Consider the following 24278-nt stretch of genomic DNA (forward strand, 5'->3'; position numbering starts at 1 on the left):
AACAACAAAAGTTTGCTATACAGATGTATTTACATGATTAGAGACGGTGTTCATCATAAGCGTGAGGTGGCTGCTCTCCAGAATGTGCAGATGCTGAGAGTGGCGCTGATTCCTGGTCTTCCTCTTCGAGGTAGGTTTTGGATACCTTTCTTTGTCTCTCGAAACCGTTGGCGGGACTTTGATACTGCTGCTGTAATGGGCTAGTCGCTTTATAGAGATGATGATCTTCTACTGGCATGGAATTCATGTAGATGTCGCTGTTGGTGTAATCATAGGCTGGCGTTCCTTGCGTAGAGTAGTAGTAAGTCTCCTGGCTCTGATTAGCGAAATCACGATGGGGTAGCATGTAGGGACTCATCATGGGCGTATGCTTTGGTGGTTCGGGAATACCACTTGATCTGCCAACAGCAGTAGAGTCTGTGGCCATTTTAGCCATTGGTACGTCGTCTTTAAAGTCGTAAGTGTCGTAATCCTCTGCATAGACGTCTGAATTCTTCAAAATGAGTGCGTACAGACCCAACAGCAACCAGAGAAATCCTACAACCACCATACCAAGCCAGGTACCATTGGTCAACCCTTGTTGCAGATGTCTTTAATTAACTAATAAACAAGAAGGTGTGGGGATTCTACTTACAGCATCTGTTTGACATGAGACTATCACTGTAATTGGAGCAGTATGTCACATAGCCCTTCATTGTAGAGGTGTTTGAGTTACTGACTGATCCTGTCCAAGGAATAGTGCCAGATGTAAGTGAATTGTATACAATGATGGCTATAAATAACAACAAATTGATACAGCTGGTAATACGATCACTCCATAACGATTTTGAGAACACACAGCCGACTACTAGTAGGATTGTGGCAGACAGAATGGACACAATGGGGCCCACATAATACAGAATATACTATACCGAGATTTGAGTAGCTGCACCAAATGTAGAGATGCCATTCACTTACTGGAACAAAATCTGGCCACCATGCTCCAGTACCTGATACTTGATTCAATAAGATAAGCTGAGCTATGTATTTTGAGGAGTGAGTATAAACATTGCAGCAAGTATAATGATTTTCATGTTTCTATATTACCAACATGGCAGCCCAAGGTACCCAGGCTCATTAATAGTATAAGTAACCGTAAAACATATAAAAACAAAATCTTAACACCCATTTTAAAATAATCAAGAAGAGTAAGAAAAGAGGTTAGGAAGAATCTATTCAAGAAAAATAAAAATACCTCTCCAAATTTGATGTTTGTGCTACTCTACATGTTACTAAATGACGTGAAGTCTAAATTATATAGATATCACATCATGGTTATCAAACGAGAAGGTTTTCTCAGCACGCTCATCGCTCTGTTTATTTACGAATTTGTATTTCGCACGATTGCTATATACCTGTAAACAGGATTCAGGTACCTGTTGTATCCAAAGATACAGTATTAACAAATTAAGATAGACTTCAAAAAAGGAAGACTATAAAAAGTAACCAGATACGAAAACTAAAGATTTATTAATTGATTCAAACACATCCTATTTATAAGAGATCATTACTGATGAATCACCAATCTATCCTGTTGTTTCAACTGAGTCAATACATCGTATCATGTTTATCTAATATCAGTCAATTGAAGGATCCGATTCGTTCAATCAGCCATGATGACACGATCTGTAGCCATCATTATCCTTCACTATCAGAGACCATCATAACCGATTATATGATTCACTTCTGTGTCGAACCTAATGTCCTAACGTAGACAATGAGAAACAATGTAAATCATGATCCGACTCTTGCTGAGTTACTGAATGTCCGCAACCGCTACAGACTCAACAAGGTACCAATCAATCCTTGATTCCTTGGATTTAAGATCTATTCATTGAGGAACTGATTCATTGGCATCTCGACAGGTCAATTTATAGCTAATTTTTAGGATACTGACCTACAAATTTGATCTTAATGCATCGTATTTCTATCAGTAAATGATACAAGCGTACAATGTACATTTGGCTGCAAGAGTTCTTAAATATACAGAGTTTAAATGGTCGCAATTATTTGATCTGAACTTGAGCTTATAAATGTTGCGGTGGTAAGCCTAGTTGATTGGCTCTACCAGGGATAAAGCTGCATAACAAAAACAGCTCTCAGACTAAACGATAGCACTATATCATTCGCAACTCTCCTCTTATGAGTTTTCAGCAGCATCAATTACCATTGCACTAGGCATGGAAGCATCATTTCTGCCACCAGCTGCCAAAATTAATTTATTCTCCGCTTAATTTAATTTTTTCTCAAAATGGAAGAAATTCGACTTGTTTGAACTCTTTTTTAAGATTCGACTATGTAAACTGTGATGATCACCCCATACCTCCTAATAGTTTCTAGAAGCTATTTTTAGGGCGCATCCAATGGTGCCAACTAAAGTATACGTTTTGAACAAACTTATCGAGGTATTCGTGTAAATATGAAATGAGATTTTAGACAAAAATGTCGAGAATTTGCATCTGAAGATCTGATAAACAATGTTCCAGGGGTTGCTTTAGATCGAGACAATTATTTTGACTTGATTATACCATAGTAAAAGTCTTCATTTTCAAGGTGAAAAACGCGATCGTTTGATTTTCGATGAAAACCATGAGGGGTACCTCATGCTTTTTGGTCAATTTTTTGGTCATGCTTTTTTTTTGGTCCTCAAAAAGTTGAGCAAGGGTGTCAGGAAACAAAAGTTAGACGAGGGCAACTGTTTGATGCTATTCTGAAAGCATAAAACGGCTTCTATCACGAAAAAACACGGCCCAAATATATCCAAATTTCGATGCGCTACATTGTTTTCATCAATGCAAACGTGGAGCATCGCAAGAAAGGCTGATCTACAGTTAGGGAGGGTTCTCTTATAATAGCTGAGGATCAGCTTGAACCTTTCAGTGTGGCAATGAGATGTACAAAGGTCGAGAGCTCGATAAACACACTCGTATAGATACTAAAAGAGATAGCAAACCGCAATTCACGGTTGAGCCAGCATCTTATGGCTTGTTGAGACCACTTGGAAGTATCTGTTCAATTGTGCCATCAGTAGCAGATGGGCTGATGTGGGATCAAGCATTATTATGAGTGAGTTTAAGGTTTCAAACTTTGTGTATCCTTACCAGACAAAATATTCCTATGCAAACCAGAGAAATCAGACTGGATTTTTCCCTTTTTCTCTTCTCTTTCTAGTCACTTGCAAACAATGGCTATTATATTTGGATACGAAATTGGTAAGGTTTAGCATACACCAGCGATATAGGAAAGCGCCAACTCAATGATTGCACTCTTAGATGTGGATGGTAGTGGCGCTCGAGTTGTTCCTCCTCCACTTTTGGGCCAGACAATCACAGTTTCCAGTACAGAAAACACCAATCGATGGGTATTTTATGGCACACGACCAGATATAATGGACTGGATGTCGCACCACGGCAATATAAAGCTGGAGAACTCGCTATTTGCAACAGGTCGGCCTGTAACATTCCGCACACATACAGAGATTGTGATTGATTTACTGGCTTACAGTGATCCGGAGCAATCCACATTTGACTATCTCAAGTCCTTTGTAGCGACTGATTTCGAGCATGAGAAGGTCAAGGTGGAGATTCGACCCAGAGTAGAGAGTAAGGATCAGATGATACCGACATTGGGTCGGGTGATTGTGGCCAGCGGGGTCTACCTTGGTGATGTGTTGGACGAATTGAAGCAAGCATGGTATACGGATCGTACCTTTATTGAGAAAGCAAAGGATCTTTTGAATGACGCACCTGGTCCTGTTCACATAGCTAGCACAGACGCCCCAATGAATGTCCAAGTGAATCCTCAATAAATACCTCTATTGAAATAATACTACGGACTTTCAAGGCACATTTTATGTGTGCGATTCTGATATGTCTAAATCCTGTCTGTGTCTGCGTTGTGCCTCACTAAAATGTGCTGAGTGTGTGTGTGTGTGTAAATTCGTTTTTACATAAAAGTCGAATTCCTCCTCTTTTTTCCTCTTTTTTTTTTTATCTATTTTGTTCAGCCTTTCATTTTGGAAATCAATTCATTTAGAGCAACATAAACCATTTATAGCAGAAGCTCGTTTATTGTTTTCGTCATATAAAGAATGGTCTCAACATACTCATCACAACCATTTTCGATGACTGCAGACACTTCCAGGTCTGCCATCACCTTACCAGCAGATGATAGCAAAATACAAAACTCTATCAGCAACACTAGCGACACCAAAATCAAGTCAGAGTTATCCTGGCCACAGCTTATCAATGCTGAAATCATTGGTAAGCAAAGCACAACTACAACTACAACTACAACTACAACTACAGCAAACAGCAAACTAACATTGTATTTTAATGATAGCCGTTACAAGTGCCATGCGTAAAAATGCACGCTGGTCTGGTATGGGCGTCAATGGATTAAGAATGGGTAGTTTGGGAAACAGCATGGGATTACGTAGCGCTCAAATGAATACAAAAGACTCGAATACCAGAGAGGTATGTGTGGTTATCATCAAGCGTAGACATGAGTACTGATTCAAAGTGTAGGAAAACCCTTTGATGCAAGGATTTACCAACCTAAGAACCTACATGGAAACTGTAACTGGTAAATTCAATCAGCACACTTGTAGCAGCACAGATTCGTCATTGCTCAACAAATACCCCTAGATGTTCGAGATATCGATGCAGTTAATTTGCTGACTCCATTTCTGGAGGTGATTCGTTCTGGAAGCACAACAGGGCCCATTGCAGGCACAGCATTAGGCAGTGTGGAAAAACTGCTGCACTACGGTATTGTGGGTGTCCACAATCCCAGAGTGTCTGCTGCCATGAATGCCCTTTCTTCTGCTGCAACGCATTGTAAATTCGAGGCGTCTGATGCTGCTTCTGATGAGCTTGTATTACTTCGCATGTTACAAGTATTGCAGATGGCCATCACAAGTGAGTGTGGGCAAGTGCTGAGTGATGAAGCCGTGTGTGAGATGATGGAAACGGGACTCAGTATGTGCTGTCAAATGAGATTGAGTGGTAAGTGTAGAGTGTACAAGCGTGTATACAAGGTCGTAATGTTATATGCTACATTAGAAATGCTGAGAAGATCTGCTGAACATGTCATGATAAACATGGTGATTGCGATATTTGAGAGGTGAGGCTCTTACACTGTGTAGGTTTTGCATGGATGGCTGGCTCATTGGCTTTACACACATAGATTGAAGCATCTAGAGGACGAATGGCAATTTGTTGAGTCCCCTAATGATGGCACTGAAGAACCAGCTGATCCTCATATGAGTACACCAAAACCCTCGCCATCACCCACTCCACAATCCACAGCAGAGAATACGATAGAGGCTGAAAGTACACCGACAGACGCAGTGGATGCGGCAGCACATACTGAGACAGAAGATACAGCTCAAGACACTGAACAAGAACAAGCAGAGAAGGATGTGCTTGTGGAATCACAAAAGTCAGAAGAGATACCCCAAGTGACAGCTGGTAATATAACATGATGCAGTAGTCGAGTACACTGCCTCAACTAAATCGAACTTACTAGTAGTGGAACCCACCACCTTGCGAGCCTATGGACTGCCCGCTATTCGTGAACTGCTTCGAGTCCTGATATCATTGCTCAACCCTCACGAACACAAACACACAGACTCTATGCGTTTAATGGCTCTCAGCATTCTCAATGTCGCTTTTGAAGTAGGAGGAAGAAGCATTGGCCGCTTTGAATCACTTCGATCCTTGATCACAGACGATTTCTGCAAGTTTGTCTTCCAATTAGCAAAGACAGATTCAACACCTTTACTAGCCTACTCGCTGCGTATCATTACCACTGTGTTTGACACGTTGCGACCTTATTTGAAATTGCAGCAGGAGCTTTTTATCTTCTTTTTGATTGAGCGTCTATCGCCTTCTTCAGGAGCGGGCAGTCGTGGTGTGTCAGTCGATGTGGATGACGAGGGCAACATAAGCTTTGTGTCTATAAGAAATGGCGTGGATTCAGAGAGCACTGCAGCAACCGATGTGAGAAGCGCTTCACCCAACATGTTTCTGGGCAAGTCGACTGATTATCCAAGAAACAGCAAAGGGTACTCTTCCTCTTCAGAGCATATGGTCATCACTGGCGAAGTGCGTGAACTCTTGCTCGAGAGCTTGGTTCAGTTTGCTCGCAAGCCTACTTTTATGATTGATCTGTGGTACAACTATGATTGTGATTTGACGTGTGGCGACTTGTTTGAGGAGCTCATCCAGTTTTTGAGCAAGGTTAGTCATGCAGTTGCATGGTTGAATCTGTTTAGACTCACATGCGCCATGTAGAATTCCTTCCCTGATCATCAAACCTACTCTCTGATGAGCTCGCATGTCTTGTGCCTGGATACATTATTGACATTCATCTCGCAAATGATGGACCGTGTAGAGAACCAGGTATGTTGTGCAGTGCTAAACAAATGGGACACACTGGCTGATGCTTATGTATCGCAAACAGCAGGATGACACGGACGACGATGACTATGTTGTATGTGTAAGATGCATTCTTTGGCATTGATTTAACTAGCAGAGACTCATCATTATATACTAACTTGCTACTAGGAGCTTGATTCTGTTCAAGATTTGCTGGAACGCAAGACGAGAAAGAGGCTCATTCTCAAGGGGTCCAGGCTGTTCAATGAATCGCCCAAGAAGGGCATCAAATTCCTGGTCGAAAACAGCGTCATTAAAGCGGATGAGAGCGGGGATATCAACACCAGTCTGTCCCATTTTCTGCGATCCACTCAGCAGTTGGACAAGAAGGCATTGGGAGAGTATTTAGGTCGACCTGAAAACGTAAAGACATTGAGAGCCTACATGGAGCAATTCAACTTCTCAGGCAAGCGTATGGATGAAGCCATGCGTATGATTTTGGAGACATTCCGTTTGCCTGGTGAATCACAGCAAATCATGCGAGTGACAGAGGCATTTGCAGCCACATACTTTGCTTCTGGGCCTAAGGAGATTGCTAATATCGAGGCTGCCGAAATTCTAGCTTACTCTGTCATCATGCTGAATGTAGATCAGCACAGTCCTCAGATCAGACGTCAATCTCGTATGTCGGTAGACCAATACATTCGCAACGTCAGTGGTGTCAATGACAAGAAGGATTTCCCCAGAGAGTACCTTGTATCCATCTATGAAGCCATCCAGCAAAACGAAATTCTGATGCCTGAAGAGCACGAAGGTCTGTTAGGCTTCAACTATGCGTGGAAGCAGCTGCAACACAGATCAACCATGTGCGGACAATTCATCCAATGCCACACCTCCACCTATGATAAAGCCGTGTTTGAGCTGTCTTGGAAACCCGTAGTTGCAGCTATTTCCTATGTATTCAACACAGCACAAGATGATGATACGTTGGAAAAGGCCATCACTGGATTCCGTCAATGTGCCAGCCTAGCAGCTCATTTCGAGCTGTACGATGTATTTGACAGCATTATCGTCAACTTGGCCACCATGACCGGTCTACTGGAAAATGCCAATGGCAATACCTCTGTGCCTGATCCTATTGTGGATATTGCAGGTCAAAAGTACGTGGTTAGCAAACTGGCTGTTCGCTTTGGACGCAATTACAAGGGTCAACTAGCTGCTGTTGTCATGTTCACTATTGTCACTCGACATGGCGATTCACTTAGAAAGGGATGGCCAAAGATACTGCAAATCATTCGAAACCTGTTCCTCAATTCACTGCTACCAAGCTCCATGCTGCAAGTAGAGGATTTTCTATCAGGCACCACCAGCATCCCATTAAAGCCCAAGAGCCCCAAACCTGTAAAGCAAGCCAATCGTCGCGACGGCTCCTTACTGTCAACACTGTCATCCTATCTGCTTTCACCCTACTCTAGCGATGAAACGTATTGCCGTGATCCGACAGATGAAGAAGTGGAGAGCACCATGTGTGCTGTGGATTGTATAGCAGTATGCAAATTGGAAGAGTTGTTTACAGACATCAGCACACTTCAGACAGACACTCTCAAAAGCCTGTTGACAGCCATTCGCTCAGTAGGATACGACACAGAAAACATGAAGAAGGCAACTATCACGATTGCCTATGACCCTGCCACTGTTTTATTCTTGGAGCTCATGATCACTATTACTGTGCGCAATGCAGATAGAATCGAGGAATTGTGGCCTTACGCTACTGAGTACATTTTTGGTATCCTGGAATTTGCAGACAAGCAAAGTGTCTTGGTCGTTGAGCGCACCGTAGTTGGGTTGTTACGACTCTGTATTTGCAGTGCATCCAGAAATGTCATGCTGGATGAGATTGTCGAATGCTTGCGTCTATTGCGTGATTTTCCGCCTACTGTCACTCAAGCAGTGGCAGAACAGATGATGGCCGGCATCTTCAACTTGTCATCAGCGAATTCAGAAAACAGAAAGTAAGTGATACAATTTATATTGAGCAGCACTATGGAACTGGATATACTAACTCGAGGCTGTTGCTGTTGTTATTGTAGCGATACCGAATTTTTGAATACAATTTTAGAAATCAAACAAAAAGTGGCTAATTCTTTGTAACAGGCCATTTGCTAGTATGCTATTCTTTTTTTTTAATCTTCTCTCCTCCATCTCTACCTCCATATCAGTTCTATAACTAGAAAAAATCATGCGAATATCATATACATTCAATAAATTATCATTATATACGTGTAAAATTAGCAATTTATTTTTATGGCATTAATGAGGTAAAAGAACAAAAAAGTAATAATTAAAGGATGTGGTTTTTTTCTAGAGCAATTGGCCGGCAGCAACCATCAAACCAGCAACCAGGGCAGAGGCAGTGATAGGGCCAACAGTGTTCATAGCAGCGCCGCTAGTATGGGCGTTGGAGGAGCTGCCATTGTTGGCTGAAGTACCATTTGATCCGCCAGCAGGAGTGGTGGTATTAGGTTTTGAGACAGCAATGCTCTTCAATTGACAATCAGCAGTGGTACAGAGACAGGTGTTTCCAATAGGATCCCACCATGTAGTACTAAAAATAAGCATTTTTATAAATACATTTCCATCTTCCTCTTTTGTAAAGAAACAAAATACTTACTCGCAGTTGTCAGGAATAGGATAACGGTAGCCAGCAGTACCATTTTGAACAGATGAGGCTGGGGTGGGATTGCTCAATGTAGGAGTGGTGGCAGGACAGTTGAAACAAGTCTTCATGCTAGTGGTACCGAAATTGCAACTATCATATGGGTGAAATAAATGAGGTTAGGCCTGTGTTTCTGCATAAATAAATTGGGCATTTATTACCTGTTGACTAAGCCATCGTCAATTGAACCATTGTGATCATCGTCGAGACCGTTACAGATTTCCTTGGGAATAACAGGTTGCTTACATTGCATGTAGTCTTGAGCACCGAGTTCAGAGGCTTTGACGGGGTTCTTCATGTATTGCAATAACTGTTGGTTGGTGACAAACCAGACATTGGGCTTTTGAGCAATGGATTGGATGAATTCTATCACACCATTGTACATGTCCTTGGGATCGGGAAGACCGGCATATGTGGTTAAATGGGCTGATGTCGAGGAGCTGGGTGAACATTTGACTCTTTGGTGTATGATTTACTATTTATACTTACTGGGATGCACGTAGATACCAAATGGCTGACGGTTGCCGTTGTAATGCTTGTCGAAAGCAGCTTGACTCCCTTTAAATGACGATGGTTAAAATGTGCATTTGTGAAACGTTCGACTGAAATGAAAAAGCTTACATTGTTGAACATCAGCGGGAGAACCAGCGAGATAGACATCCATCAATTGAGGTACACTGGCATTGTCAAGGACTGAATACATGGGGATTTCCCAAAGACCAGGCAATTTGACTTGGCCAGCAGCACAAATACCGGTCCAACAATCATTTGCCATGCCATTGTCCAGAGTGTAAGGCCAGTAGGCGTCGTCGGTGACAGCACTGGAGCTAGAATCGTATAAGAAACCTTGTTGGCTAAGGATGTTCAAAGTGTCCTTGGTGTAATTCAAGAAGGGTGCGCGGAATCCTTGAAGCTTTTGGTTGGGAATACCGCCATAAGCATTCAACATGGATTTGGTGCTGCTGATTTCTTCGGCGGAGGGAGTACCGACATGAGAGAAGGTATGACTATTGATCCCAAATGTCAACGTGTCTGAACATGATCCTGTATGTGCATAACACTTACTCTGCAACCTCGTTTCCAGCAGCGTACCATTGTTGAACCAATGAGAAATCAGTGTATTCCATCGAGACAAACCTACACAGACGATTGCATTTAGTAATTTTGGTAATAGATCCAAAAATAGCAGTTAAATTACCAGGTACCGTGACCAGGACAGCCATTGGGATTTCTGTTGTTTAGACATCAAGTTAAAATTATAAATAGCAAATTATGTGTGATTAAAAATAAACCTACGTAACATTGACCATGGACAAGGCGGTCTTGGCCAGTGTTTCTTGAACTGAATCATCAAAAGTAACTGTAACAAACTGCAAATGGATGAGTGAGCTTGTTGTCAATGGGCTGTGTTTGTCTACATTACTTGAGGTGTATCTGCAGGTGAGAGACCACCAGGAGGGGATTGAGATGCACAGAGGCAGTTGTTGGCAATCTTACAGGTGTTGGGATCACAAGAATAGGTAGAGGCACCAGCAGCTCCTGTGGTGGGCACAGTAGCACCTTCTTGAGCTACGACAGCACTGATCAAAAGTGCAATGCTGGAAATGATGGACAGGGATTTCATTGTATGAATTGAATTGAGATTTTGTAAAAATGTAAAGAAAAGAAGAAGGAAAGAGCAGGGGAGAGGCAAGTTGTCTTAAATACTATACAGCGTGTAGTACAAGATTTGGAAAATCTCCCTCTCGTTGAATCTCTGAGTGCCTTTTATTTCTTTATTTTTATTCGAATTGCAACAAACATGTCTCCTTAAAACAGTGTTTTGTACAATCCCACATCAAATGGCATTTGATTATACAACCACACCAAAGTCAATAATCGAGCTCGTGTTAAACAAGTTACACTGCCTTATTATATGTGGTAAATTAGCTGAATTGTAATACAGTGTCATTTCATCGCCTCATTTATTTATTCATTGTAATGTAAATCAGAGCTATCGCCTGCAAGTTGTCATGACTGTATATAAATTGGTCTCTTGAGGCAACAGGGGCAGACGCAATGGCATAGTTAAGGTGATGTTATAGAGAGAGAGAGAGAGAGAGAGATGAACACAATCAATTACAGAAAGCCCGGGTTGCTGTTTATTTTGTAGATCTTACTATTGTGCAATGTATATCTGTCTCACGAAACAGCGACGATGGATTGCTGTATTTGGCCATGTATCGTTTCTTTTTTCATGTACAATAGTATACTTTATTTTCATTATTAGTGTCTTGTCATGTACGATTTACGACGTTCGTTTAAAGCGGATTCAATCAAGTCTAATTCCTTTGTGTCTGACCTCAAGATGGTTTCTACATGTTTGATGCCCTTTTGCTCGTCTTCCAAAACCTTGGCAATGGCATTCAAATCCTCTTCATTCACAGTGCGCCAGACTTCAGATCCATTGCCTTGGTTGGCATGTCCCATTTGGCGTGCTTTGATTGCCTCTAGTTGGTTTCTAATTGCCATCAATCTCTGATTCATTTCTTCTGGTCTATTGGGGTATTTGCTCAACTCATCCAATTGTCGCATTGACTTTTCCTCATCAGCAGAGAGTGGGAAATTTTTGTAGCGTAAAACTTGGCTGTATCGAAGAAGCTAGCATAACGAATTAGAAACCACATGTTTTCACTAGACAAGCAGGTTGACTTACTCGTAATAATCGCTGGGTGAATTCTGTATGGCGACGTTTATGTTCATCTAATTTGACCAGTGTGCCCAATTCATGTCGACGCTGCACATGTGCCAATCTCTCTGCAGTCTCTCTCAATTTCTCTTGATGTAATTCCAGCTGTTTCGATTGAATTTCCATACGCTTCAGGATATCATCAAATCCAACTGCCAATACAGGGACCAGCGTTGTGGGATCTGGGTTTTTGCGTTGAGCTTCGTTCCATAGTTGCTCGTCTTGATTTTGAGGGCGAACGTACAAGTGCACTTCGTTAGGAGGAACCATGTTGTAAAAGTAATGCTATGAATTGTGTCAGTTTTCTTTGTTCCAGCATGTATACAGAAGGGCTTGAATTACTCTGAAATGACACAAGGGTGAATTAGGGTCGAAATGTGCTCTGATCAACGCAAGCTCTTGCCAGACTTTCTCTTGCACTGGTGGAGGAGCTCCTACTTGCTGTTGCTGCTGCTGTTGTGGCGCGCCAAATCCTGTTTGCTGTGGTTTGGCTCCAAATCCTCCAAATCCTCCTGTAGTGTTTGCACCAAATGTGTTTGCGGTCGTTGCTCCAAATCCACCAAAGCCTCCTGCTGTGCTAGTAGCAGGCTGTGAAGTTGCTGCAGTGGCTCCAAACCCACCAAATGCTGAAGGGGCTGCTGCTGGCTGTGAGGTCAAGGTTCCAAATCCACCAAATCCACTAGTGGGTGCTGCTGTGGAGGTAGCTGGTGCTCCAAACCCACCGAACCCAGTAGTAGGTGCTGCAGAAGATGTAGCAGCTGCTCCAAAGCCGCCAAATCCAGTGGAAGGTGCTGCTGTAGATGTAGTGGTTGCTCCAAAACCGCCAAATCCAGTGGAAGGTGCTGCTGTAGATGTAGCGGGTGTTCCGAATAACGATGGTGCTGCAGACGTTCCAAAGGCTGACGTTGTGCTAACTGCTGGTGTAGATCCAAATCCTCCTCCAAATCCTATAGATATCATTGTGAATGGATGTCATTGGGTTGGCACCAAGCAAGCTTTACCGGCAGTAGACGTAGCAGGAGCAGCAGATGCTGCACCACCAAACAGTGTACCTGCTGCTGAAGAGTTGGCAGTGTTCGATCCAAATAATGTGCCTGCAGAACTGCTAGTATTGCTTGAGCCAAATAGACTACCTGTAGCAGGCGCTGCAGGTGTGGCTCCAAACAATGTGCCAGCAGACGATTGTGTATTAGCTAGTTAACAAAGTGTCAATTACTTGCGTTTTTTGTCTACAGAAAGCATCCATTTACCTGTTGAGCCGAAGGTATTCATGTTGTCGTTCTCAAAGTGATTGATGAAAGAGAAAATACGCGTATCTGAGAGCCATCATTCCAAATTTTTTCATCATGTCCAGCTTTTATACGGTCACATTGAAAGGGTGGAAAGGTTCATGTATCAAGCACGCATACAGACACTGTTTCTCCATGGCAAAATCAACATCATCCTTTATTCCGTTTGCAATCGTCTCGGGGCTCTTTGCTGCTCTATCTTCAGTGTTTGCAAAGCTTTTCTCTGATGAAAAAACTGCTGTATTCCACTCGTACATCTCGGGACACTTCAATGCTGTTCCTGAACATGTAAAATACAAGAAATGTTGTGCCTCTACATCAAGATGCTAATGTATGTCTTTATTAGACATCTCTGTTGATAACGAGGGGCGTTTGTTTTGCTCTGATATTTGGCTGCAATTCTGTCATGTGGACTACATTCACAAAGGCTCTCAACGCTGCAACTTCGTCTGTGCAGGTTTCCATTGTAAACGGAGCTGTGAATTTCAGTGCATCCGTAAGCTAACAGACACGCTTGTGCATCAATGATAGCTGAATACTTTTTTACATGTAGGCTATCTTGGGATATCTCGTATTCGATGAGCCGTTAGCACTAAGATGGTGGATTGGCGCCAGTTTCATCTTGGCTGGTACATTTTTATTATCACAATCACAAAAGAGATTAGAGGAAGAAGAGGGCATGAAAAAACAAAATTAAATAAAAGGGCTATATATTTATTCATGGATGATGCGTTTACAAAATGCTGAAATGTGCTTACCCACTTGCTCTCCTTGATCTAAGATAACCATATGTCCAGCATTCTGAATATAAGCACGTTCAGCATTAACACCTTGCTCCACACATAGCTGATACAATAATTCCATTTCAGGTTTGGTTAGAACATCTTGCTCCGGGATCAACAACAACGTCGGTAACTTTGATCTCACGGTATAAGAAACAGGAGGGTTTGAAGGATTGGGAAGCATGGTCGCTATAGCAACCAGGCATTCATACAATGCATGATTTGATATAAGCTCCATAGCTCGTCTCGTTTGATCTTGACCGTAAGGAGTAATCGATGATTGAATAATAGCTGACCTTGTCCATGTCAGGTCTTCTAAAGTAGCTCTTCTTTCAGCGTACAAATCCCAACCCAATCGAGGAATTTCTAGATGAGGGATGCCCGATGCGATTGGAATAATGCCAGCCAGATGAATGCCATCCTCTCTCTTGCGCTTGCTCTCCTTTTCAGCATATAGTAATGCAATCATACCTCCCATAGAAAGGCCTGCTATGAATAGTTGAATTTGATCAACACCTTGGTAATGCTTTTCCTTGATGTCTGTCAGCATAGTGTCAACATCTTGTAAAACATCGTCAAATGTCCAGGAAGTCTTTCCTGGGTCTTTTGTATCATCCTCTTTGGGCTGAGACAAACCATGATAGCGTACGTCGATCAATAAGACACGATAACCTTGCTCAACAAGTGTTGAAGTGACAGTTTTATAGTGATGCAAATCACCGCCAGCGCCATGAACCATCAAAATTAAAGGGCTGCTTTCAGGGTTTTTTAGACCAATTATCTCGTAATGATTCTTCACCATAACAATGGTCGTTTTTCTATAATGTATAATCTGGCATTCGGTATGATCTGATCTCTGAGATTTTATATAATTTTGGTTCTTTTGTTCGACGTTTCGGGAAGGTGATGCAAAGTCCCTGCATTGAGAAGAAGTCGCACTCAAAAAGGAGACCTGTGCCATGTTGGCAATATCAGGCACATTTTTAGAATGTAATTGTCTTCTGAAAAAGTTTCGCATATTCATTTCTTATAAAACAATGATTTGGACAACGTTTACGCCATCTTGCTCTCCTAATGGCGAAGAAAAAAGCAATGCATGTCCGCCTGGTAGGAAATGAAAATTCATGAAACATTCGTGATGCTCCTGGTAACGTTATACTCTTTGAAACGGTCAACACTATAGTTCTGATATCCAAGCTTTTTCATCTTGGAACAAAGATTTCATTATTTTGATATGTGTACTGTTGGGGTATAATGAATAATAATTGGGCCTGGCAAATTATTTGTGGATAATCATTGTGTTCATTGAGAAACGACGAGTGTGGAATTAGATTCTAGTACTTTAATATAGGTTCACATGCTGGGCCCTCTTCACTTGACTCATACGCTACTGTGCCTTTAATCCCATGACAATGATGCCAAATGCTGAGTGGTTGGCGGTAACTTCCAGTTAGTAACAGGATCTGGTCTTTCTCAATTATTCGTTCTGTCATTATATAAATAAATCTGGCTGTTTAGTCCTTCTTCATGTCGCAAGCAGCAAACAAATCTAAGTTATGTATTTTGAGAAAATTTGCATTTGCAGTATTCCATGATCTAAAAAAGCGAAAATAATGAGTTTTTGGCATCGCTGGTAATGACTAATGTGTAATATGGAAAGCTGCCAATCTGCTTAGCTTGGCAATCTCGTAATTTACATCTGGAGTGTAGCGTCTAAGGATGCCTCACTCCGCATTTCAACCTCACCATAACCTGATTGATTACTACAACACTACTTTTAGTGGTGGGCCAATCAAAAAGACCATAGCAAGACTGTCAGACAGAGGCAATAAAGTGTTTCTTCGGAGGAATGATAGCAGCAAACAACAGACAACGATAGAAACTTTATTGTAGTATTATCATCTATCAGAGCTAGCCAGTGTAGCCTCTTCTTCGACTCTATCCCTAAATACTATCACTATGATTATGGATAAAAAATATTCTGCTGGGACAATGGAACAGTAGTATCGCAGAGGCCCTAGTACCGTTATTTAATGCTATTGCTTGTGTACATTGTCTAGGGCGTGCGATCAAATGGCTAATCTGTATCCTGGTTCCTGAAGTGTGGTAGCGCCTATGACCTATCGTCCCTAAAAGCAGGTTTTACTTTTGACAAATGTTCTTGCGTATAACCTACTAAGCTAAGAATTGCATTCTGTCCTGGATCATTCTTGTTGTTCGTTCCTGGCCGGTGGTCCGTGAGCTTTCTTGCAGCACATCTTTGTTAGCTGGTTTAAGGCTTCTATAATTATCCCGCATACAAGACTAAGATCCTATTGCTGCGGCGACACTGCCAAATAACTATAAATAACTTGCAAATTTACAACAATTTTAATCCTCATTCAATCTTGGAATAACATATAAATATATTCAGTTCTAATTTTATTTCCTTTGTCTATATTTCGTTATTCTAAACATACATCTATCTAATTTCACTACTCCCAAGCTTTAGCCAATCAAATCGCTTGAAAACTCCGCTGACCTAAAAAAAATTGCGAGGGTTTCCCCCTGTTTTGATGTGAGGCAAAATTTTAAGCTCCGCTATATATAGTATATAGCTGTAACTATCATCAAATTTCCCTCAGGTGCTAGAGCATGCCTTACTTACACCACCTAGCTTTTAGATTCTGGCGTTGAGACCCTCAATCATCACTAAAGTAAGTAGTGATAACCAAGTGGAGGCAGCCTATCTACCTCCTAGCCTCGGATAGAGTCTTGTTGAGCTTCAGCGATAGGCACATCCACCACAACGTAAAAAAGGTATGCTTCAAAGAACATAATAAAAGAAAGAAAAGGAAGAACAGAACATACTAATGTACTATAGGGGTATAGTAGTTTGTAAGCAAAAAAGGAACACTCACACAAAAAAGTGAGCCAAAAGAAAAGCATAAAAACAAATACATCATCAAGGATGTTCAGAACAGCTCCTTGTTATTGCAACAAAAATGCATACATGAGCAACGTGCAGGGAAATAGTCGGATGTAAAGCAACACAAACACGCACAATTACATGAGCAACAGCAGTATTATAAGTGTGCAATACAACATAATGACTACTAATGTTGTTTCATGTGAAGCGACAGAGGCAACACAAACAACAATCCACGACCATATAACAAAGTAATATTACAACGGCAATGCAGATATATAGCAGCATATTATGCTTGTTGTTCATACATAAGAAGCAACAACATTGCAAGCATCCGTTGAGCTGATCATATCACAGCCAACAAAAGAAAAAAAAAAGCGCAACAAAGCAAACGTTACGAATGCATTACCACGAGAAAGGAAGCAATAATACAAACGTCCAGAGAAGCTGTATATCATTGCGACCACAAGAAAAAAAGTTACTTACCACTTACCACAACCACAGATAGACCAAAGGATAGGCAATCACCAGAGATAGACAAAAGAACAAGCATACAACAGAGACAACAGGCCAAGAAAGACCAAACTAGCAGCAGTAACACCAGTAGCAACAACACCAGTAGCAACGACACCAACACCATAGAAAAACCGAAGAACGAGCGACACCAGATACCAGACAGAGACTAACGAAGCAACCGCCAGAGACAGAGACCAAAGAAGTAGTTACCAGACGTGATAAACCAAAGAAGCAGGCAGCCGAGATAGCAGAGAAGTAATGACAGCGGCACCCACGCCAAACAGGCAAGAAATTATCAAAACCTAGTGAACAAATTCAGTTTGTGTTAATTCTACGCCTTCCAGTGCTCGTTATCGAATGGTACCTACTATATTCCACTTCAAAGAAGCAGTATCAAATCTTTCTAACAGTACAGGGCAGCGTTATTAGAAGCTAGAGTGCCATTTTCAATCAAAAGAGCTTCAAAACTGCCATGGTTTGACACTAAACGCATTTTACAAAAAAAGGTAAAAAAAAGGGGGCACGGGAAAATGAGAGAGCGGCCTATTCGACGTCACGGCCAGTAGATTTGGCCTCAGTCTTCTGCCGTGGCAGCCGTCATAACGGCTGCACTTTAATTTAAAATTGTGCAGTGGGTATTTACGTGTCAAATTTGACTTGATCTCACATTCTTTAAACGTTTTTGCTAAATTTGGCTATAAAAACTGTCGTTGTTATACTTTACTTTCTAATGCATCTATAAGAAGTCAATGAAGGCGTATCAAATGATGCTGGTTACATTTAGATTTATGACCAAAAATAATGGGCTATTTGCAAAAATATGAAGACATGTTTTTTGTCAAAATGTCGAAATTTCACATATGATGAATTCGTAATAATAAGTCGATGATAATAATCAGTTGTCAACTGTATCTAAAACGAAAGCAAAGAGCTTCTTTATTACAGGGCATCTAGCTTGCTTAAATATGGTAGATCCCTGGTCAATGACTACTACGTTGAGATGGTATATAAATAGCAGGCCACTGGGGCCTTATGGATTGTTGGTATAGCTTGTTGAGAGGCCACCTAAGTCGATATGTTTCATGTAGTGTAGGTGGATCTCGATATCTTGACATTAGGGAGATTGAATGTATTGTAGTTCCTGAGGCACCTGTGCACACACAATTGACTGGACTTGTAAACATAGATGTGATGTGATACGATAAACATCATCTATGCTGCTACACTGTAAAAGGTGGCTTGAGGAGAAAGTGAATGTAGCCTAAGATGCATGCTTGTATGCAACAACATAGGAAAATATTATAGAAAGAGCTTTCAGTGCTGCACCCTGTCTTTACAATCAATTTGATCTTATATGTATCATATGAAAAGTCTTCATTTTTGGGATGAAAAACGCGATCGTTTGATTTTCAAGAATTTTCTCCGGCTAATACACATGAAAAAACGGTGATTTTCATGAATTTGCAATGACCCAAAAAAATTAAGATAAAGCATCAGCAAGTAAAGCGTGACCAAGAGGAGTCGTTTGGTTCTATTCCAAGCGCTGAAAACGCTTTGTGGCATGAGTTATTCGTGCTTGAAAACGACTAAATTTGGGCAAAATTTGACCTAAAAATAAGGCGTGGTAGGTTGCGTTTGTGGAATACATCCACTCTAATCTGCATTCCGACAGTTCATCCAGTTACCTGATTTAGATATACACTATGCGTGCACTGGATTAGATGTACGATACGGATTTATACTATAAGAAGATATGAGCTTCGGATACGCTAGTAGTATAAAATTCATACTATATAAGATATAGGCTATAGCTGGCACCACGGACATGAATGGCGCTATAGACTTATACTTGTATTCCGACATTGACTACGGATGTTTGCCATATCTGGATAAGCACCAAGATTAATGCAATATGAGCTTGTTGCTTCAGATATGCACTTTATGATCCACGCTATAAGACACATGCTTATATCCGTGATACTAGCTATGGATACTTTATGTACTACAGGCTTGTACTATATATGAGACATTGTTGTGCCAGAAGGGCTACAACTGCCTATAAAGATTAAGGTATTCTTGATGGGTAGATATGTCTGTGTTGTGCAACAACATGGACAAGCTATGATAAGTGAAGTGCATCTCAGCTATCTAAATACTGAGGTTCACCAGATGTGATAAGCGTTGTACAAGATAAATTGCTACTTTGGCATTCAGAACTTAGTATAAATAGAATAACTCTTGTCTTCATCAATAAATCTTTAGTTTTTGTGTCTGATCTTATTCAAATAAGTCTTTTCTTGTTTTTATAATATCGAACATTTTTTATAAGCTACAAATAATAATCCTTTTATTCTTTGTGCTTAACAAAATTAATCAGGTAAAGAATATCAGTTATTACATTGAAAATAAGAGGGTTTATATACTACTCGAATTGAGGGATTTGATGTGAGGATAAGGTATTAGATGGGTTGATTTGGGTGATAGGATAATAGATTGGATCTATTATCCTAAACATGCCATGATATGAATCGTTACTGAATCCTGTTTCAAATCAAAGTTTATGATCTAATGAGATCGGTGCTTGAACTGCTTGTTTCTACGCATTTGGAGATCCGGTTTAGAAATGATACATCACACCACCTTGCGTCTTTTCCATATATGGTATATTGCCTTTTCAGGAAATCGAGATAGAGCCAAGTAATCAAAAGAAAGATACACACGTATCAAAATGCCAGGGTTGAAGGGTATTCCGACAGTGATTTAGATCTGCATAATATCATTGACAGGGTAAACACAAACAAGAATAAGAAGCGCAGGTTTAAACCTAGAGCGCCAGCTACCAGGAACATCAAACAGCGATTAATCTGAATAGCACACAACATCACACAAACTATATTGAATAAAACCAATATCCAAATCTAATAGTAATAAAGACACCTTTTTATCCATTAAACTAAAAGGCTATAACATCTTCCTGCACACTTTTCATATCTACTTTCGTATATACCTCGATCAGATCTCAAATTGCATATAGTATATGTATATATAAGCATTTGACAAAAATTGATACTCTGCGGTGCTGGTTTTGTGAAATGTGTAGCGAAATGTGTGGAAGATCTTGCAGTAATAGTTGATCCCGAGACAAAACCAAGTAATTAAAGCTGTTTAAGTTGCTGATGTGTTGCAATAACCTTGATGTAGACAGTATCTCAGCGATTAAATGTATATATAAAGTTATGTACCCAAAAGATTTAAACGTAAGAAAGTTCGATTTATTTCCAATGTGTTGTATAGATTCAAGTATATATGTCAAAATAAAAAAATGTAAGAATAATCGATTTGAACACCAGTTCAGGAACAGCACTCTAATAGGCTCAGAGTTCAGATACCGCTTCTTGAAATCAGCACCACCACAAAATCCTTTTACCATCGTAACAAAATGTAATATGCTCGTTTAGCTCAGTTTAAAGATTGTTTTTATTTATAAGAAATTTAATGGGCACTCGATGTGAGCATAGCCTAACTTCAAGAACAAATATAGAGCAAGTAACTAAAAAAACCCCTCCAGAGCACTTTCAAAGGAGAAAAAAATGCAGTGACAAGAGTACAGGACATGGAGACTAGTGGTGCTCACATTGAGGATCTCGAGGGACAACCAACGGATGGGAACTTTGATAATGACTTACCACCGAGGAGCCGCACGTAGAAAACAACAATGGAACATGTTCATCCCTGTCAGATCAACCAGTACTGGAGTACCAAAGAGACGCTGGATCTGGATCCGGAGCAATGACAGCCAGAGGATGCACAAGGCAATCGATAGCATACAGGAGGTTCAGTAGAGCAGGCCAGAAATCAGGAGGACCGGCAGAGGCATTAGTGGGCAAGCAATTAAGAGCATGGTCAATACGGTGCACACCAGGTGGAGCAGGCGGCAAGGCATCGATCAAGGCAGGATCAAGAGCACGACAGTACATAAAGTGATCACGAGAGATGTAGACACCTGCAGGTGACATACAGGGACACTCCTCACGCATGTTAGTAAAGCGGCCAAGACGCCAGCGGACCAAACGACTACGGGCAATACGACCAAGAGGCAGATAGAGTATGGGATCAGGCCTTGTGGTATCAGGACGACAAGCACGAAGCAAAGTATGACGACTAGTGACAGTAGCAGCAGAGAGTTGGAGATCAACCTGATCTTGCCAATAAGCAGCAAAGGTAGTACGCAAGCCAGCAGAAGAAGGAACAGGGTCAGGCAGCGACTGATACAGAGGGTTTTCACATATAAAACGATCCAACCTTGTATAGTGCAAATGGGCACGAAGCAGAACCAGCAGACAATCGTCAGGCAGAGTATCAGCACGCAGAGCAAAACGGGTAGCCAGGACATTGTAGCGATGTTTGATACTGGGAAGACAGGTAATGTGCTTGGCGACATTGACCCAAGTACTACCCACAAACATGCCAACAAGTCGGTTTTGCAGAGTATCCAGAGCAGTAAAATCACGAGCAGAGAGATGCGAGATGGCTAGACCGTATTCAAGCTTAGGACGAATAAATGTCCTGTACAAGCGAGAGGAGAGCAGCAAAGAGAAACCATTGCGGTTGACACCAACAGAGTTTAACAGAGCCATGGTCTTGACAGCACCAGCAGAACGCAGAGACAGAATACCAGGAGCATGCAGGCCTTTGTATCGGAATGGCATACCAAGGTATGTAAATTCGTCAACGACAGGCAGGGCTTCATTGTATAGTACAAGAGGAGAACCAGCAAGAGCAGCAGCAGTACCAAGCACAGCGCATTTGGAAGGCTTCCACCTATATCCAAGAGAGACAGAATGACCAGCAGCAAGATCCAACATACGCTGAACCTCAGACTTTGAACCAAAGACAGCCACATCATCAGCGAACAGGAGACTATTGATAGCAATAGGAGCATCAGCACCAGGCACAGGCAGCATAGTAGCACCAGTAGCACCAGAACGCAAAAGACTTGGTAAAGAGTTGATATACAACGAGTACAAGTGAGGACTGAGCACTGAGCCTTGCAGAACACCAGTGACAGGAGAGAAGGCAGTCGAGTTGTGATTAGCAATCAAGACAGAGACAGACACATCATCAAACATGTTGATCAACAGACCCAGAACAGCACGAGGAAGACTAGAACCAGCCAAAGCAGACCAGATAACACGACGATCGACTGTGTCATATGCTGACTTGATATCCAAGAAAGCGACAACAGGACGACGACGGTGCGCAACAAAGTAATCATGCATCAAGTCATGCAAGCAGAGGGCTTGATCCAGAGGACTACGTTGAGGGCGGAAACCACCTTGGGCAATGTCAAGGGCAGGAGAATGGGCATCCAGCTCAGGCATGAGAGAGAACTCAAACAGTTTGCGCACAACAGAAGTCAGAGAAATAGGCCTATAGTTGGCGGGATCAGAAGCATCACCTTTCTTGAAGATGGGGAAGACTTGGGCATGACGCCAGAGAGCAGGAGTATACGACCATTGGTAACACAGAGTGAACAACAGAGACAACACCGGAGCAATCTCAGAGACCAAGGACTTGAGCATCTCAGCTTTAATATGATCTGGACCAGGAGCTTTATGTGTTGGGAGCCGCTGAATGTGAGATACAAGAGTATCAACATCGAACAGTGACAAATCCACAGGCACACAAAAAGGCAGAGCAGAGTCAAAAGTGGGGGGAGCAGCAGGACGAGTAGCAGTGGCAAGCAGAGAGCCATCATACACCGAAGCGAGATGAGAACCCATAGCAGTGACAGAAGCAGCAGGACCGTCGGGATGACTGTAGGTAGCAGAAGACTCTTTGTTACGCTTGATGCGCTTGATAGCAGCAGTAGCTTTTGAGAAATCCTTTTCTAGAATACCACAGAACTGTTTCCAGGACCTTCGCTTTGCAGCTTGCACCAGGGAGCGAAACTTGCGATGCGCAATTTTGTATAAGGACCATTTTTCAACTTTGACAATACCAAAGGCATGCCTCCATTGACTATAAGAGTGATCACGTACAGTAGCAGCATCCTGAATTTCTTGCGTCCAGTACTTCTTCCAATGGCCAGGACGACCAGATTTCACACCAATAGAACTATCCAGAGATTCATACAAACATTGATTCAAAGAATCGTTGAGTGCATCAATATCTGGACGAACACCAGGAGGAGCAGACACCAAACCAGAAAGAGTACCAACCAGAGGAGCAACAGAAGATCGAAAGGATTCACGGAGTAAGCCCAAAGGCTTCTCTTTCGTCAATTTCGAGAGCTTCCATTGACGCCGAGGAGCCAGAACAGAATCACCAGGAGCCACAGTGTCATCGAGAGGTGGCACATACCCGAAAGTAAGTGACATCAATCGATGGTCAGAACCAAGAGACAGATCAGACTCAACCACCAGTTGAGGATTCACCAAAGCAACATCACCAATATTTGTCAAAAACAAATCAATGATACTACTCAATTCTTGTTGCTGCCGAAAAGAAGAGTACGTCGTAACACCAAAAGCCAAAGACGCATTGAGTACAGACAAGCAGTGTTCATCAAACCAAGGTTTGAGAGCATTACCACGAGCATTAGAGATAGCATCACCAGTGAGAGAACCCAACCGAGCATTGAAATCGCCACATAGAATAGTATCCCTAGTCATAGGTAATGAACTAAGGGCCGAGAGCACCTTATCAGATGATAAGGGTGGAGGTAAGTATACACAATGGACCGTAAGGGAGCCAACCTTAAGGGACAAAGTATGCGGATTATAGGATGGGAGTTGATAGACAGAGTAAGGACAGGAAGGAGAGACAAAAGCAGTAATACCACCAGAACCACGGTTGAAGGCACCAGGTACTTTCGAACCGTAAAGATGGTATTGGGACCAATCTGTAGGAAAAGAGCC

At 41.7% G+C, this 24278-nt stretch overlaps 8 protein-coding genes across 8 annotated transcripts; 3 read left to right on the plus strand and 5 right to left on the minus strand.

Annotated features, from left to right (window-relative positions):
- Nucleotides 1–37: 37 nt before the first annotated feature.
- Nucleotides 38–1117, minus strand: ATC70_003553 (uncharacterized protein; the record flags this gene model as incomplete). Its single annotated transcript, XM_064822911.1, has 4 exons — nucleotides 38–576; nucleotides 635–905; nucleotides 958–1019; nucleotides 1087–1117. The coding sequence occupies 4 exons, from the start codon at nucleotides 1115–1117 to the stop codon at nucleotides 38–40; spliced, it is 903 nt and encodes a 300-aa protein (XP_064679511.1).
- Nucleotides 1118–3223: 2106 nt separating this feature from the next.
- On the plus strand, nucleotides 3224–3847 carry ATC70_003554 (uncharacterized protein; the record flags this gene model as incomplete). Its single annotated transcript, XM_064822912.1, has 2 exons — nucleotides 3224–3251; nucleotides 3312–3847. 2 exons carry the CDS (start codon nucleotides 3224–3226, stop codon nucleotides 3845–3847), a joined length of 564 nt encoding a protein of 187 aa, XP_064679512.1.
- Nucleotides 3848–4162: 315 nt separating this feature from the next.
- ATC70_003555 (uncharacterized protein) lies at nucleotides 4163–8570 on the plus strand (the record flags this gene model as incomplete). Its single annotated transcript, XM_064822913.1, has 11 exons — nucleotides 4163–4301; nucleotides 4381–4514; nucleotides 4566–4623; nucleotides 4686–5045; nucleotides 5103–5163; nucleotides 5227–5510; nucleotides 5569–6281; nucleotides 6336–6443; nucleotides 6505–6540; nucleotides 6609–8431; nucleotides 8510–8570. The coding sequence occupies 11 exons, from the start codon at nucleotides 4163–4165 to the stop codon at nucleotides 8568–8570; spliced, it is 3777 nt and encodes a 1258-aa protein (XP_064679513.1).
- Nucleotides 8571–8780: 210 nt separating this feature from the next.
- Nucleotides 8781–10759, minus strand: ATC70_003556 (uncharacterized protein; the record flags this gene model as incomplete). The annotated part of the gene is made up of 9 exons (XM_064822914.1): nucleotides 8781–9024; nucleotides 9091–9228; nucleotides 9297–9561; nucleotides 9625–9693; nucleotides 9757–10142; nucleotides 10201–10272; nucleotides 10334–10366; nucleotides 10432–10505; nucleotides 10559–10759. 9 exons carry the CDS (start codon nucleotides 10757–10759, stop codon nucleotides 8781–8783), a joined length of 1482 nt encoding a protein of 493 aa, XP_064679514.1.
- A 641-nt stretch (nucleotides 10760–11400) lies between these two features.
- SIS1_1 (Molecular chaperone (DnaJ superfamily)) lies at nucleotides 11401–13135 on the minus strand (the record flags this gene model as incomplete). The annotated part of the gene is made up of 5 exons (XM_064822915.1): nucleotides 11401–11775; nucleotides 11831–12148; nucleotides 12206–12810; nucleotides 12865–13056; nucleotides 13114–13135. The coding sequence occupies 5 exons, from the start codon at nucleotides 13133–13135 to the stop codon at nucleotides 11401–11403; spliced, it is 1512 nt and encodes a 503-aa protein (XP_064679515.1).
- Nucleotides 13136–13287: 152 nt separating this feature from the next.
- On the plus strand, nucleotides 13288–13849 carry BRX1 (Ribosome biogenesis protein brx1; the record flags this gene model as incomplete). The annotated part of the gene is made up of 3 exons (XM_064822916.1): nucleotides 13288–13440; nucleotides 13499–13648; nucleotides 13706–13849. 3 exons carry the CDS (start codon nucleotides 13288–13290, stop codon nucleotides 13847–13849), a joined length of 447 nt encoding a protein of 148 aa, XP_064679516.1.
- A 17-nt stretch (nucleotides 13850–13866) lies between these two features.
- On the minus strand, nucleotides 13867–14736 carry YND1 (Golgi apyrase; the record flags this gene model as incomplete). The annotated part of the gene is made up of 1 exon (XM_064822917.1): nucleotides 13867–14736. One exon carries the CDS (start codon nucleotides 14734–14736, stop codon nucleotides 13867–13869), a length of 870 nt encoding a protein of 289 aa, XP_064679517.1.
- Nucleotides 14737–21098: 6362 nt separating this feature from the next.
- On the minus strand, nucleotides 21099–24032 carry ATC70_003560 (uncharacterized protein; the record flags this gene model as incomplete). The annotated part of the gene is made up of 1 exon (XM_064822918.1): nucleotides 21099–24032. One exon carries the CDS (start codon nucleotides 24030–24032, stop codon nucleotides 21099–21101), a length of 2934 nt encoding a protein of 977 aa, XP_064679518.1.
- Nucleotides 24033–24278: the final 246 nt, after the last annotated feature.

The sequence above is a fragment of the Mucor velutinosus genome, assembly GCF_035048745.1.
Source record: "Mucor velutinosus strain NIH1002 chromosome Unknown tig00000165, whole genome shotgun sequence".
NCBI classification, from domain to species: Eukaryota; Fungi; Mucoromycota; class Mucoromycetes; order Mucorales; family Mucoraceae; genus Mucor; species Mucor velutinosus.